The sequence below is a fragment of the Chionomys nivalis genome, chromosome 5 (genome assembly GCF_950005125.1).
Source record: "Chionomys nivalis chromosome 5, mChiNiv1.1, whole genome shotgun sequence".
Taxonomy (NCBI): domain Eukaryota; kingdom Metazoa; phylum Chordata; class Mammalia; order Rodentia; family Cricetidae; genus Chionomys; species Chionomys nivalis.
Window position 1 is genome coordinate 29,777,449 of NC_080090.1, and position 13,892 is coordinate 29,791,340.

A 13,892-nucleotide genomic window follows, 5' to 3' on the forward strand; every position below is an offset into this window, starting at 1 on the left:
GAGTGAGTGATGGGGTTAGGAGTGTGTCATGGTGTATATGTGGGGGTCAGAGCACATATCTGAGGGGTCAGTTCTCTCTTTCCACCCGTCCACAGGTTCTGGGGATGAAACTCAGGTCACCAAGTCAGCATGGTAAGTGCCTTTACCCACTGCATCATCTTGCTGGCTCTCCTTTTCTTTTCTTGTGGAACTGGGCATTAAATCTGGGCTTACTGAGTGATATTGTAAGCCCCTAATATCACATATTAATTCTGGTGTGATCTTGTTTAGATTTGTGGGAGGTGGTTCTTGTGCTCTGGGAACTGAGCTGGGTAGATGACAGACAGGGCTGTGAAATGGATTCATGCTGCCCGCTGTCCTCCTCTCTACTCCCTCCCAGATCACACAGTAACCTCCAGGGCTGGCAGCCCCAAAGCCTGCTCTTCTTCCTGCACAGGATGATGCTGAGGGCTGTGGGTGCTCTGACTGCGGCCTCCTGGGCACTGTGACTATTATGTTCTCACTAGGGGAGCATGGGTTCTATTCTACCCTACCTCACTGTCTAGAAACACAAAAAACCATTAATATCTGTGAAGGAAAGCAGGGAATGAAAGATGCTGGAAGAGTGTGGGAGGCCTCCCTACCCAGGGAGATAGGTCTCGCATGTCAGGTAGCCAAAGTCAGAGCCGTCACAGTCCTCCACGCCCTGGTGCCGGTGACCGTCTCCACAGTAGGCCCGGTGACAGTCTAAGGGGACAAAAAGTATAACCCTGAGAAGGGGCAGGGTGGAACAGGCTTGCCCACACAGTAAGGGCAGTGTTGCCCAGTGGAGACCCTACAGCGTTCTACCCACTTAAGAACCAACTGATGGAAGGCTTCAGACCCACGCAGGACCAAGGGCCACACTGGCACACCAGGGCTCTTGATAACATGCCTGCCATTTCCTTGTCGGGTGACAAGAGGCTTCATGTCATCTGCAAAACTGGAAAGGGGACACTGCCTCCCCTTCATAGTACTACTATGGAATATTGGTAAGCTAAGGCTTAGGGGACCGCCTTGGTGAAGCATCTGTCAGCACAGAGTCCTGGTGAGGCCTACTAGTACTAGGCTCAACCTGTGTACCTGAGGGACTACGTGACCTTCACAAAGGCTTCTAACTTCACATCCCATCCATCTGTCCATCCATCTGTCCATCCATCTGTCCATCCATCTATGCATCCATCCATAATCCATCCATCCATCCATCTATACAGGGTTTTGTTATGTAGGTCATACTGGCCTTTTTACTCTTGGAGATCTTCCTGCCTCAGCTTCCCAAATGTGCCACCCTGCCTAGCCCACCCTCGTTTTTAGAGGAAATGGAGACCTCACTACTTTGTTTTGACTGCGACGGCTCCTACTGAGGGAATTCTGGGGAGAGCCAGTACCCCACAGAGGGTCATCCAGAAGTTGCCAGGGGACTGATGAAGCGCCACAGATGGAATAACAGCCTCCTGTGGTTTCTCAACCCCACCGGGAACTGCATCTTGGGTCATTCATCTGTCCTCTGAGCTTCTAGAGGACAAGGACAGCAAAGGGGCCCACACTTTCCCAGTTTTGACCTGAGCAAACCGAGTCATGGATGGATACACTGACCCCAAGTCACATCCAGACCACCTCCACATGTCAGGTGGAGGGATCTTTGAAGACATGAGCCGCTGTCCTGTCAAACCTCCCTCAGAGTCAAGAGAGGCAGGTTCAGCTGGAAATGGCTCTCCGGTGCCATTCTGCTTGAACTGGGTGACAAGCAGAGCCAGCAGCTGAATTCTGTTTTGTCTCTGAAAACTGTACTTCTACCTCGCCTCCTGCTCTGGTCACTTTATGTAAAAAACGAAACAACAACAACCCCAAAACCAAAAGAGGATCATGGTGAATCCTCCAGAGCCAAGTCCTGGCACTATCACAGCCCACGTCTCTACTGACAGGGCTGGCACCCAGTGTCCACCTAGGAAAGGAGTTCTGATCCAGTCTCGGCCCCTCTTTCTGCCTTTCTAGGGTGCTGAGTGAAGGCCATCACCTTTCTCTTCTGAGCTTGCAAAGAAGCAGGGCTTGGACGAAAGAGCACCAGCAACAAGGAAGGCCTCTATGGGAGACATGATCCTGACCACCTCCCCTGTTGACAGGCTTGAGTGAGGGAAGAATTAGCATGCAGCCTGGATTTGGGAAGAGGCTCTCCAAAGCAGCCCCTGGTACATTGTCCCTTGCCTTTGTCTGGGACCATCAAAGCTGGTAGCCAGGGCTTACCCCACCCCCTCACAACTGAGGACTCCCAGGCTGGGCCTCACTCACCAATGCAGTCGTCCCCCACGTCATGATTACCATCATCACACTCCTCCCCAGGCTGCAGGACGCCATCCCCACAGGTGCCATGTTGGTTTATGGTGTAACCCACAGGGTAGAAAGGGGTCAGCTGGCCAAAGAAACACACAGCCATTAACAAGGGTGGCATGTCCTGGCAGCCACAGAGCAGGCGAGTCTCTGGCTCTGGAAACAGATGCTCTGGGTCTGGGAGGCATCCCTTAGCTTCCTTCAGAGAGGGGGATGAGAGGGACCATCTTTCCCAGAGGAAATCCTGGCTCAAGATGAGCTTCTGTTTGGGAATGGGGCTGAGGGCTCAGAAGACAAGGGAGGGAGGCTATGTAGCTCTCCTGCAGACACAGCAGAAGCACAGTCTGGACTCAGTTGTCTACTTCCCTTCCAATGGGAGTGTCCCTTTCCTGACTGAGGACAGGAGGGTCACATCCCAATGAGCCTGCCCTAGAGTACCTGGATAGGGAGCCAGCCAAGGCTGTCTTTGAAGTACAACGATCGCTGGTCTCTGCGAAAGGCAATGGCGTTCTGAGTGTTCAGTTTCTCAAGCTCCTCCTGGTTGTTGACCACAAAAATCTGCCAGAGAACGTAGTGTTTAGCATCCAGGAAAACGTCCCCGCAAGACAGGGAGAGCCAGAGGAGCAGTCAGTCTGTCTACCCCTCATAGGGAGGACTGCCAAGAGGCCCACACTATGTCAATCCAGTTCAGAAAGCACAAGTTTAAAACAAAACTATCCACTTTGACTTAACATATTTAAATGTTTTTTGACATGTTACCAAGGCTTAAAAGATGATGCTACATATGTAAATAAAATTTGACATCTGGAAACCACTCTTCAACAACGATATGCAATGATGATCATTAAAAGCACCGCGCATTGTACTCAGGGAGCACAAGGCAAGCACTAACTATTGGGCTGCATCCTCAGCTGAAACAGACCTCTTTCAGACAATATAACCTCAACCACATCAGAGTTAGTCTTGAGAGTAAAACGTGGAGGAAGCTTCACTTAGTAGCTTCACTTCCAAATTAGCATTCTGTTTCTTTTCTTTTTATTTGGTCCCCACTTTGCAATTTCCCATTGCGAATGGGTTGTCATTGTATCAAGGGAAAGTAGACTTTCCTAAAGGACATCATGAAGGCCTATGTTCAGGTAGAAAGGACGGTCAGTACCCACCCGTACCATGCCCTGAAGAGCCTTACCGCAGGAACTCGGGGGGAGCCAGGCCCATGGGAGGGGTTATTCCCATTCACTGGGGGTCCACAGAGACATCTTCCTGGAGGCCCTGGATGTCCTCTTTCTCCTTTGAGTCCCATCACAAGTTGTCCTAGGAAGCAAAGGAAGCAACAGGTTGCTGTGTTACTAGAGCCACACAAGTCAGGAGACAGGAGCGGCTGTGCAAGGCAGAAAAGGGAAAACTTAGGGCAGATGAGGGGCAGAGGGAGAGGCCCAGCCATGGCATGGAGGAATAAGGAAAGAACAATCCTCAAACAACGGTCCCCCTCGGCCCTGCCTTGAAGACACACAGACAGAGGGTCCTGTAGCAGCCTGAGCTCAATTTCTAACAACCTGTGCGAAAGATGAGGGTTTTGCGGGACCTGCATTCTTGATAGTGACACCCGGAGGCTGATCCAAATGAATAGATCACCTGTTGATTAGGTCTAGATGGCCTGGTGGGAGGACATGCCCGGTTTGTGGCCATTAGTAAAAGGGTCTTCTTGCAGATGGATATGCAGTGGATGGAAAACTCACGCTGCATTTTAAGAAAATGGATTTGGTCACTTATGTGGGCAAGAAGGGAGGCTACACACACCAGGAAACAGGATGGAGGCTGCAGGACAACTTTTGGGAGTTAGTCCTCTCCTTCCATCACGTGAGACCTGTATGTGGATCTCAGGGCACTGGGCGTGGCAACAAGAGCTTTTACCCACCGAGCCGCTTTGCCATTCCAACTTTTACTGTATTTGTTATTTGTTTGTTTGTTGTTTTTATTTTTCAAGGCAGGATTTCTCTATGTCACGCTGGCTGTCCTGGAACTCACTCTGTAGACCAGGCTGGCCTCAAACTCAGAGATCGGCCTGCCTCTGCCTCCCAAGCGCTGGGATTAAAGACGTGCGCCACCACCGCCTGGCACTTGCATTGCTATTTTAAGTTTCTTATATAGAGGATATTTACTTTTCTTTATATAGAGGATGTTTACGAGAAAATTTTGGGTGTATGTTTCTCTCATTTCTCCTAGAAGAAATGAGAAAAACCCCAGACATCCATAACTTTGTTTGTTTCCTTTATTCAGTGCTGTGGATGGAACCCAGGCCTTTGGATACGCTAGATAAGTGCTCTGCCACTGAGCCACACTCAGCCTTTGGGCATCCATAATTTTAAAAGTGTTCAAGATGTTTCCATTGTACATCAAGATGAGGAACCACTATGGAAATGGTATGTGGATAGAATATCCCGCCATCAAATCATCTGCCTGCATCCCTCCCTTCACCAAGGGCCTGTTAGGATCCTTCTGTTCTCAGTACAACCCTCAGCTCCTCTGAGAAGCCTTCCCACATCCTCCCACCGTGGCTCATCGGCTTTGGTGCCTTCACTTTCATCTGCTCTTCATGGTACTCTGGTCTGCTCACAAGCCTACACACAGAGTACAACATCAAGGTCTCTCTTCCAGCAGGCCAAGACTTGACACATTTGGAACAGAGGGTCTGTTCAATGATTGAATGATTAATTGAGATCAAAGGTCTTTGTGAAAGACTGGAAGTCACGACTGTCTGACAGGATGAAGAACCAGAGGACAAGGCAGGATGAAAGACTGAGGAGCATATGCCCCTCCTCCAGGGACAGTGAGGACCATTGGAAACCAGCCTTAGTCTTAGGCAGTGAGCGGAGGCAGCCAGGAACTGGGAACAGACTCTCTAATGCTAGGACGGCAGGAAATCAAGAGAACCCAGGGAGGAATATCTGATCAGGATCCACAGGGAAGAGGACCCGGTGGAATGATCCCACCTCCTTAAGCCTTCCTGAGCCAGCTTTCAGACTGGTCCAACAGCAGATGTCAAGTTACAGCTCTAACAAGGAATAGGAATAGAATTCTGTGGGGAAAGCTCCTGTCTTGGGTTCTGACTTTTCAGAAGACTTCCAAAGAGACAAAGATACCACCAGCTCTGGAACATCCTGGGTAAAAAACCCTGGGAATGTGAGGAGTTTCCACCTGGAGAAGCAGGACTGTGACATGAAGTATGAGAGTGGTATCAAAGCAGCCTTCTGGAATGTTCTATGACCCCAGAACCATAGTCTCGGAAAAAGTCAGACCTTTCCAGATACTTAGTTAATCGGTGGCGTGACTGAGATGTGCACTCATGCTTCACCGAGCTCTGTCCCATGCAGACAGACAGATCCAAGGAATGGGTGCTCTCAGGGAGCTGTCAATCCCAGGCACCATATGATTTGTTTATACCCTGTCTGGGTACAGGAAAGAATTATCCAAATCCATAGTTGTATTACTTCAAATTACATCTTAAATTTACCTTTATTCCTTCCTCACTCCCACCCACCCTGTCCCTGTAACTTGAGTGATTAAGAAGTTCCTACCCTCTCCAATCCCTCCAGCACCAGCTGGCCCCATGGTGCTGAGAACTAGACCTAAGGCAGCTTCCCAACAGGACGTGGCAAGGATCCTGCTGCCACCACTGCAGTTTCCCCTCTGCTTCTGTTTCCTCCCAGCTGGCAGAGGACATTCATCACCCTGCCAGCTTCCTGCCATGATGCTCTGAAGGGCAAAACAACTTGAACGGCTTCACTTAGATTAACTGCCACGCCCTGTTGTCAGAGGACTGGTGTGGGAGGTCCTTCTGTCTATGTGTTGCTTTTATTGGTTAATGAATAGAGAACTGCTTTGAGCCTATGGCAGGGAGGGACAGAGCTAGGTGGGGAAAGCTAGTCTGTATGCTGGGAGAAAGAAGGGTGGAGTCAGAGAGATGCCATGTAGCCCCCGCAGGAGATAGACGCTGGAATTTTAGCCCGTAAGCCACAGCCACGTGGTGATACACAGATTAATAGAAATGGGTTAAATTAATATGTAAGAGTTAGCCAATAAAAAGCTAGAGCTAATGGGCCAAGCAGTGATTTAATTAATACAGTTTCTATGTGATTATTTCGGGGCTAAGCAGCCGGGAACCAACAAGTAGCCCTTCTCCAACAGAGGACCTGGCTTTCCATCTTTGCCCAGCAGCTTACTGTGGGAAGCGGGTCCAGAGAGGGTAGTATGAGAAGGCAGAGGAACCAGAATGGCAATCAAAAGACTGTGTGAAGGTTTTAGGCGCCACATGTGGAATCTGAACCACGGTGACCAGTAGACAGCTGGACCAGGGCGTCCTTAAGGAAGCTCAAGGTTCTTAAACCTAAAGTAAGGGCTGGGATATACCAGGGTTCTTTGATGTGTTCTCTGGAGCCCAAGGATATCCCAAGAAGGAACTGAGGAAGGCTCAGGGGACACAGTTTCTTCTTGAGTAACTTTTAGGCTTTTTGTTTAGCCTGTTTTCTCCAGGCTAACCTCAGAACTTCCCACCCTCTTAAATGTATACTGCCTATGCCACAGTATCTGATAGGTTTGGGACTTTATCAGATTAAAATTGTTGTGAGTCACTGCAGGCGCCTGCTCTAACTCTGCATTATTATCCAAGTTAGGCACCGGGAGGTCCCTTCTAAACCCCTACCTTTGCTCCTAGCCCCCATATTTTCACAAAGCACAGGGAGACTGCCCCATTTCGCCTCTTTGTCCTCTTCAGCCCCCTTCCTCTCAGTGGCTCCTCAGAAAGGAAGTGATTTAAAGAGAAGGGTAGGGAGAGGCATCAGTCAGAGATGGCCTACAATCCCATGAGGCTGCAGCTATAAGTCAGAAGCGACAGAGTAAGTCTCTGTAGGGACCAGTCCCTGTGTGCTTCCAACTACTAGATGCCATGGGGGATGTGAGACTGGCTCAGTTCTCAAGGTGGTTGGCGTCTAGAAGAAAGATGAAACCCATCTGCAAAAGGCAAGAGTGAACTTGGGGTAGCATGTTTGTCTAGCATATATGAAGCCCTGTGCTCATCACTCAGACAGACAGACAGATAGACACACATATACACACACACACACCAAAATTTAATAACCCAATGGTAGAGCCATAACAGAAAGGACAGTGTATCTTGTTGGGAAAGGACAAGTTGTACAAGGAAATGGGCATACCCGTCTGGGAGAGATGGGACTAGAGATGGGAAAACAAAACTGTGCTGTCTGCTAAGTCCTTTGGTTCCAATTCTCAAAACCGATGGCACGAATGTGGCTTTGTGGGAACCTGCTCACAGAGTCCCAGAGCCAGGAAGAAACCTAAAGTCAGATGGGGCTGGTTCACACAAAAGCACATTCCAAGACCCAAGAAAGTTCTTTCCACGGGCTGAACCAGGCTTCCACCCTGCTGTCAGTGTCTGACTGGTAGCTCAAGATGCTCTAAGAATTTGAGTCTTAGAATGCTATGATGCCCAAGCACACAGCCTGAGCTAATGATCTCTCTGGGCAACCATGGGTCATTAACATAAACAAGAGGAGGGCAAGGAGTAGGTCACAGCAGGAAGGCCCTTCCCCAATGTTTTCTTTCCAGGACCTTCACTTAGCCTTTCTGTGGCAGTTAAAAGGGTACGAAAGAAAAAAACCCAATTGATTCTTCATGGCATCTTGACAGGACAGAGGATCAGAGCAAACTTTCTTTTGTGTAAGGGATCTAACAGAAATAGAACTTTTCATGACAACCTCACTATGTGGTGGTAAGCATGTTCCCATAAACACAGTATGAGAAATGCATTGTGGAATTTTAAAATGTTCCCATTTTATTAAGAAAAAAGTTGTAATAAATATTTGTGATTTCTCTTGTTTAGCTGAGGACAGCCCCAGGGAAGCTGTCTTTATACAGGCGATGAGCTCTAAAAGGCCTTACATTGAGCTGATAAAAGAATAAAATACAGGGCTTAACTACTCAAATAGTAAAACAAGTAGAAACAGACATAGTTCACCTTCAATGATCGACTCTTAATTTCTTTTTAGCAGTTCCTTCCATTATCTTCTATGTAAATAAACAATCTTTCCTCACACTGTATAAGACAGAAAAATCTGCAATGGCTTCCTTACTTCTGGGTTTAGCATAATGTTTGGAGCCATGAAACATGCTTTTCCCCAAAAGATTTCAGTTGATGAGATAGATACCCCTTTTCACCTTAAGGATAAATGAGATCACCAATGTAAATTACCCCTCTCTATTTCCTCCCTGTGTTATCTCAAATGTTAAAGTTAAGTGAGCTGAGTCATAGAGAAATTATGAAGGTTTGTGAAAGAACCCTGTCAGTTTCTAACAAGAGACACGAAGCGGAGCTCTGCCAGTCTCTCCTTGTGACCTCCGAGAGACCTAGCTAGGAGACCAGCTGTGTAGGTCAAGTGAAGCTGCAGATGGAGCACGGGAGGTCTTACCTGCAGATGGGGCACCTGGAGGCCCTGGAGGACCTTGATGACCAGGTTGACCTGGAGGCCCAGGCTTGCCTGGTGGGCCCATGATTCCACTGTCTCCCTTCTGACCCTGACAAATGGAAAGATAGAACCTGTTGTGATACCATGGCATAACGAAGTTCCTTCTCTCTTGCCTCTAAATCAGAGACCACCTAGCTTAGACAAGCAAGGACTCAAGGTGGGATAGAACTGGTCTCCAGCACCCAGCTTCTGAGAGGACGGAGCTAGTGATCTATGCAACTTTGAAGACCTCATTAAGTTTGGCTCTGCACCAGAAACAAGGCACAGGACAACAGAACCAACCCGCCTCCTCCCTTGGCATGAGTTAGAACATGGTGTCTCAGGGTATTTGTGCAGTATCCTCACGTTGAGGCAGCAGAGGTAGATCTATAATTAACCTTTCATTTACCTGTTAGCGTTACTTTCATTCTGTTGGAAGAGCTCTTTCGACCACAGACTTCCCATTGTTCTCCTGGTAGAGACCCAGGACCTTACTGAACCCAAGAAGCTGGCCATGGCCCTGCTCTCTAGCCTTCAGTCAGAGCTTTTGTCTATTGTGTTTTGTTTTTGATGTTGTTGTTTGAGACAGAGTTTCTCTTGTGTAACAGCTCTGGCTGTGCTGGAAATTTGGAGACCAGGGTGGCCTCGAACTCACAGAGATTTACCAGCCTCTGCCTCCCAAGTGCTGAAATAGAGTGTGTACCACCATGCTGGCCGGAGTTTGTTTGTTTGCTTTTGTTTTTAGTCAAAAGCACCATGATTCTTATCTCACTTCTTAAGAAATATTATCTCCCTGCCTCAAACTCCTCCTTATGACTCTCGGCTTCAGTTTTCAGCTGTGATGTCTAAGCAGCAAGGTCTCCCTTGATCTCCTCAGGCTGCACTGGCGTTCTCTCCACATTCTCTCAAAACTTTCCTTTTCAAGCTGGGGGTTGAGGTGCAAGTCTGTCATTGCAATACTCAACAGACCGAGACAGAGGGATTGCTGCTAGTTTAAAGTCAGCCTGGGATACACAGTGAGTTCTAATTATAAGCTACCCAGAGCTACAGTGTGAAACAGCCTCAAAAGCCAAGCACACCCACACATGCACACGCACGTGCACACACACACACATACGCTCACACACACTATGGCTCTTCCTATTTATTTCAGATCACTGGTCATAGACTATTATGTGGTCAGTCATCACTATCTCCCCATGACATAAGCTCCATGTGGGCTAGAATCTACCATGTTCATCTTCTCCTCTCAGACCAAATGAAGGAGGAGAAAGAAGTTGGCAGCACATGGGGACAGATTTTGGATGATCTGTTAGTCAAGGTATTTAACCTTCGCAGTGAGGCCCTGGATAACTCATGGCACTGCTTTGTGATTTGGTTTTACCTTCTCTAAAGTAGGGCCAGTACATACATTTCCACCTAAGTGCATTGTGAGGGTAACAAAGATGGCAGAAGTGATTTGTGAAGAACGAAGTGTGTTGGGGGAGACACGCTGATCATCCTAGTGACTGGCCAGGCTTCACCTTCTCCCATGGTAGAAGAAATTCTAATCTCCTGAGAGCTTTTTGGAGATTCTAACTGGAGAGAACAACTACTCGAATACTGTTAGTCAAAGAACAGCCCTTGACTGAAGAAGGCCATCACTAGCCAATCAGAAAAGCTTGGAAGACACTCAGCATCTAGACATTCAGATCAACCACAATGGTCAATGGATAACCATGTCAAATATCCTCAATGCCTAAGGAGTCATGATTGCTTAAAGACAGTCAGACCTGTAGATACTTCAGTTCCCATCACACCACTGGCTCAGTGAGGCGCTGTCCTAACAACATGGCCCTGGGGACCTACTCCGTAATACCAGAGGAGCTCTTAAACTTGTCCCAGGGAAGCCATGAGGTTAGTTTGTTTCCAATTCTGCCCACACAGAGGAGGCTGTTAATCCTCAGGCCAGGCTGAAGCATTCCACACGATAACCAAGACCGGCCTCAGAATGGCAAAGGAAGTCACACCAGCTTAATATAGCCAGTAAAGCTTGCTTTCCTAACAGCCAGGCCAGCTGGCTCTGCACACAGGAAGTGCATGGCTTGAAGGAGCTGGAAATACTCCTTGACCCTGACACCAGGAGTAGAGGAGTCTTCAGCTTAATTGGTCGTTGCCAGGTCTTTACCGCAGGTTCCACTGAACCCAACTGTCCAGAAAGGACTCTCTATCCCTTATCTTCTGTGAGCTCAGGAGGTTTCTCTTGAAGTCATTCTGTCTCCTTAACTGAAGTTTTTTTTTTCTTTTTTGTGGTTCTAGGATTTGAACTTGGGGCCTTTTGCACACTGGGTATATCCTCTCCCACCAATCCATATCCCCATCTCCTGAAGGTGTTGATGATCAGGTCAACAACAGCTTTCCTGGTCCTGCCTGCCGACTGCCTGGAAGCAGGACCATGATAAAGAACCAGAGCAAGTGGGAGGAACACGTGCCCAAAATTCTAACGCTGGCCTTGAAGATGGCTCAGCTCGTGAGTCTCGCCAGCTCCACTTCCCTGGCCCCTAGTTAACTTGTGAATAAATGGAAGAGATCTGAAGGGGAGAGATTGGGTTAAATGATCTCTGAAATCCTGTGTTGGAAACTGTACTCTGGATTCTTCCTAGACTTTTGTTTCCTAGTTTGGGATTAACCTACAGTTACTCCTAGAATCATCGTCCTTCTAGATATATGACTACACTAGGAGTGAATTCGAGGTATGAAGGAGGCTCCAGGGCAGGCTTCCAATAACAGTTGAGGTGTCTGTGTGGGACCCTCACCCTTTATTCTCAAAGGGGCGAGAAGAAATTTCCTAACAAAATGTTTTCCCAGGAAGATAGTGGCCTTCCCCTCTCCCACCCAGGAGATTCTGAGCACAAGGCCACTTAGCTCAGCCCAGCCAGCCTCTTGGTACAGGCTGATAAAGATGGCCTAACTCAAGAACAGTGGCCTTGCTCTAAAAACAAGGAAAAAGCTGACTTAACAAAATGTGAGGGAGCAAAAGTCCTTGCACCCATGCCAAAGCATCTTCAAAGATTCTCTTTGTAGTTATGCCTTTAAAAGCTTACCCCACAGAGGAGATACAACTCCTCTCTACCTTGTTGTAACGGGGATGGAAATGAGTTCCAAACATGTTTGTATTTTGCTGATTAAACCTTGCTTATTACAGTCTGGGCCTCTCTGGTGGTCTCTCTCTCGGGTCATAATCTGGGCACAACAGTCTGCAGAGTAGAAAGGTCCTGCAGAGTGTGTAAGGCAAGGCCCCGCATCTCGAAGGTCATCCCTAGCCAATCATACAGCTTTGGAAACCACACATGGAACAGAGAGTTCCTGCTCTCTCCTCCCAGCAATCTATTGCTTCCTTGCTTATGAAAACACAATTCAGGGATTTTTAGGAGAATGCAGGAGTGTCTACAACAAGAAGCTGCACACACTGTGATTTTTAAGCTGTAAGTGAAGGACAAAATAACTGCTTAGTGGACATGAAAGAAATCATTTAAAATATGAGAAGAAAGACTTCTGAACTACACGCAACCTCAGCATGTCTGAGGTGGAAGCAGGAGCAGCCAGAGTTGGAGGCCATCCTGGACTACATGAGACTCTCACTCAAAGCAACAACAATAAATGAATCAACAACTTTTAAAGTGAAAGAAAGAATCCTGGATGGAGGGAATCCCAGATCAAACCCTCACCACCAACAGAATGGAGATGAGAAGCCAACCAGCAGGACAGATTTCAAATATTCTCATGACAAAGAAATAGGAAATGTCTGAAGTGATGGACGTACCGATTGACCTGACTCAGTCACTCCACAATGTATGTATATGTGTGTATATATGTGTGCGTGTGTGTGTGTGTGTGTGTGTATCTATATCACAGCGTACCCCATAATATATAAAAACAATTAAAATGTTTTATGTCCATACTCAAAATGACATTTTTCTTCTAACATACTAAAAAGCATTAACATTAAGAAGGACACATAAGTACACATATTAATAAGTACTAATTTCCAAAAATTGAGGTTATTTACATATGGTCTTGTGTCTGTGGTGTGCAAGCAGAGGCCAAAGGTCAGCATCAGGTATCTTCCTCAATTTCTCTCCCCCTTATTTGAGACAAGATCATGGATTCTGCTGCAGCGGTTGGGACTCTGCCTCCCTGGGGCTAGGATTACAGGTGTGTGCTGCCACACTGGTTTTGTCACGTGAATGCTGGGGACCAACTCAGCCCTCATGCTTACACAGGAAGCATTTTACCCACTGAGCCACTGCCCCCGTCCCTGAATAAAACTAGGTTTCAAATATCTATGATAAATAAAAAGACAGCAAACTGCTGCTGATGATAATTATAAATAATAATAATAAATAATAATACATATGTAGTAAGACCAAATTCATCTTGCTTAAATAGTGAGATCCTTTCTTTAAACAAACAACAAAAAACAAAAGCAAAAACAAAAGGTATATGGCATCTCTGGGACTTATCTGCCCACTTTAGAAAATGTTAGTTTTCCTGTGGGCACTTAGTACAGTCTCAAAACCAGTCCAGAAAACTGAGCCCGCCTTCTTCCTTTCCCAGTTCATAACCTGGCTTACCCTGCTGACCAGGGGTCTCAGAGCAAACAATTTCCCTAAACTCTTAACAAACCCAATAAAGAGGATCACTTCCAAATCAGGTGTTTGTGTAGTGAAAACTGTCACTAAGGTTCAAAAGACCTGTTAGCCACAAGGACATGACTAGGCTGTTTTCTAGAACTCAACTTATATCTAGTATGCTGAGGCAAGAAGCAGGTTTCCTGCATAATGACCGTTCCCAGTTACCTTGGTTAAGATACGGACATTCCTATGAACTAGGGCTACTCTTGCTTCTGCTCTTGAGTGGAGCCTGTAGCCTTGAACCATGGTTAGCTGGGAAAAGCCTGAAGGTCAGTAGTGAGACTGCTCTGTCCACTAGCCCTGAGGAAGCCTGAGTCGAAGGCTGTAGGATGACCATAGTTGACCGCTGCAAGTT

The 13,892-nt window shown here is 47.2% G+C and overlaps 1 protein-coding gene across 5 annotated transcripts in view; it reads right to left on the bottom strand.

Moving 5' to 3' along the window:
* The window catches only part of Colq (collagen like tail subunit of asymmetric acetylcholinesterase), a 62,949-nt gene that overhangs the window by 2,595 nt on the left and 46,462 nt on the right, over window positions 1-13,892 (bottom strand). For all 5 annotated transcript variants that reach the window (XM_057770741.1, XM_057770742.1, XM_057770738.1 and 2 more), the window contains 5 exons: window positions 8,829-8,934; window positions 3,533-3,657; window positions 2,785-2,904; window positions 2,308-2,428; window positions 624-726 (listed from right to left, as the gene is read on the bottom strand). In XM_057770741.1, the coding sequence (XP_057626724.1) occupies window positions 624-726; window positions 2,308-2,428; window positions 2,785-2,904; window positions 3,533-3,657; window positions 8,829-8,934 (575 nt within the window). The remainder of the gene's footprint in view (window positions 1-623; window positions 727-2,307; window positions 2,429-2,784; window positions 2,905-3,532; window positions 3,658-8,828; window positions 8,935-13,892) is intronic.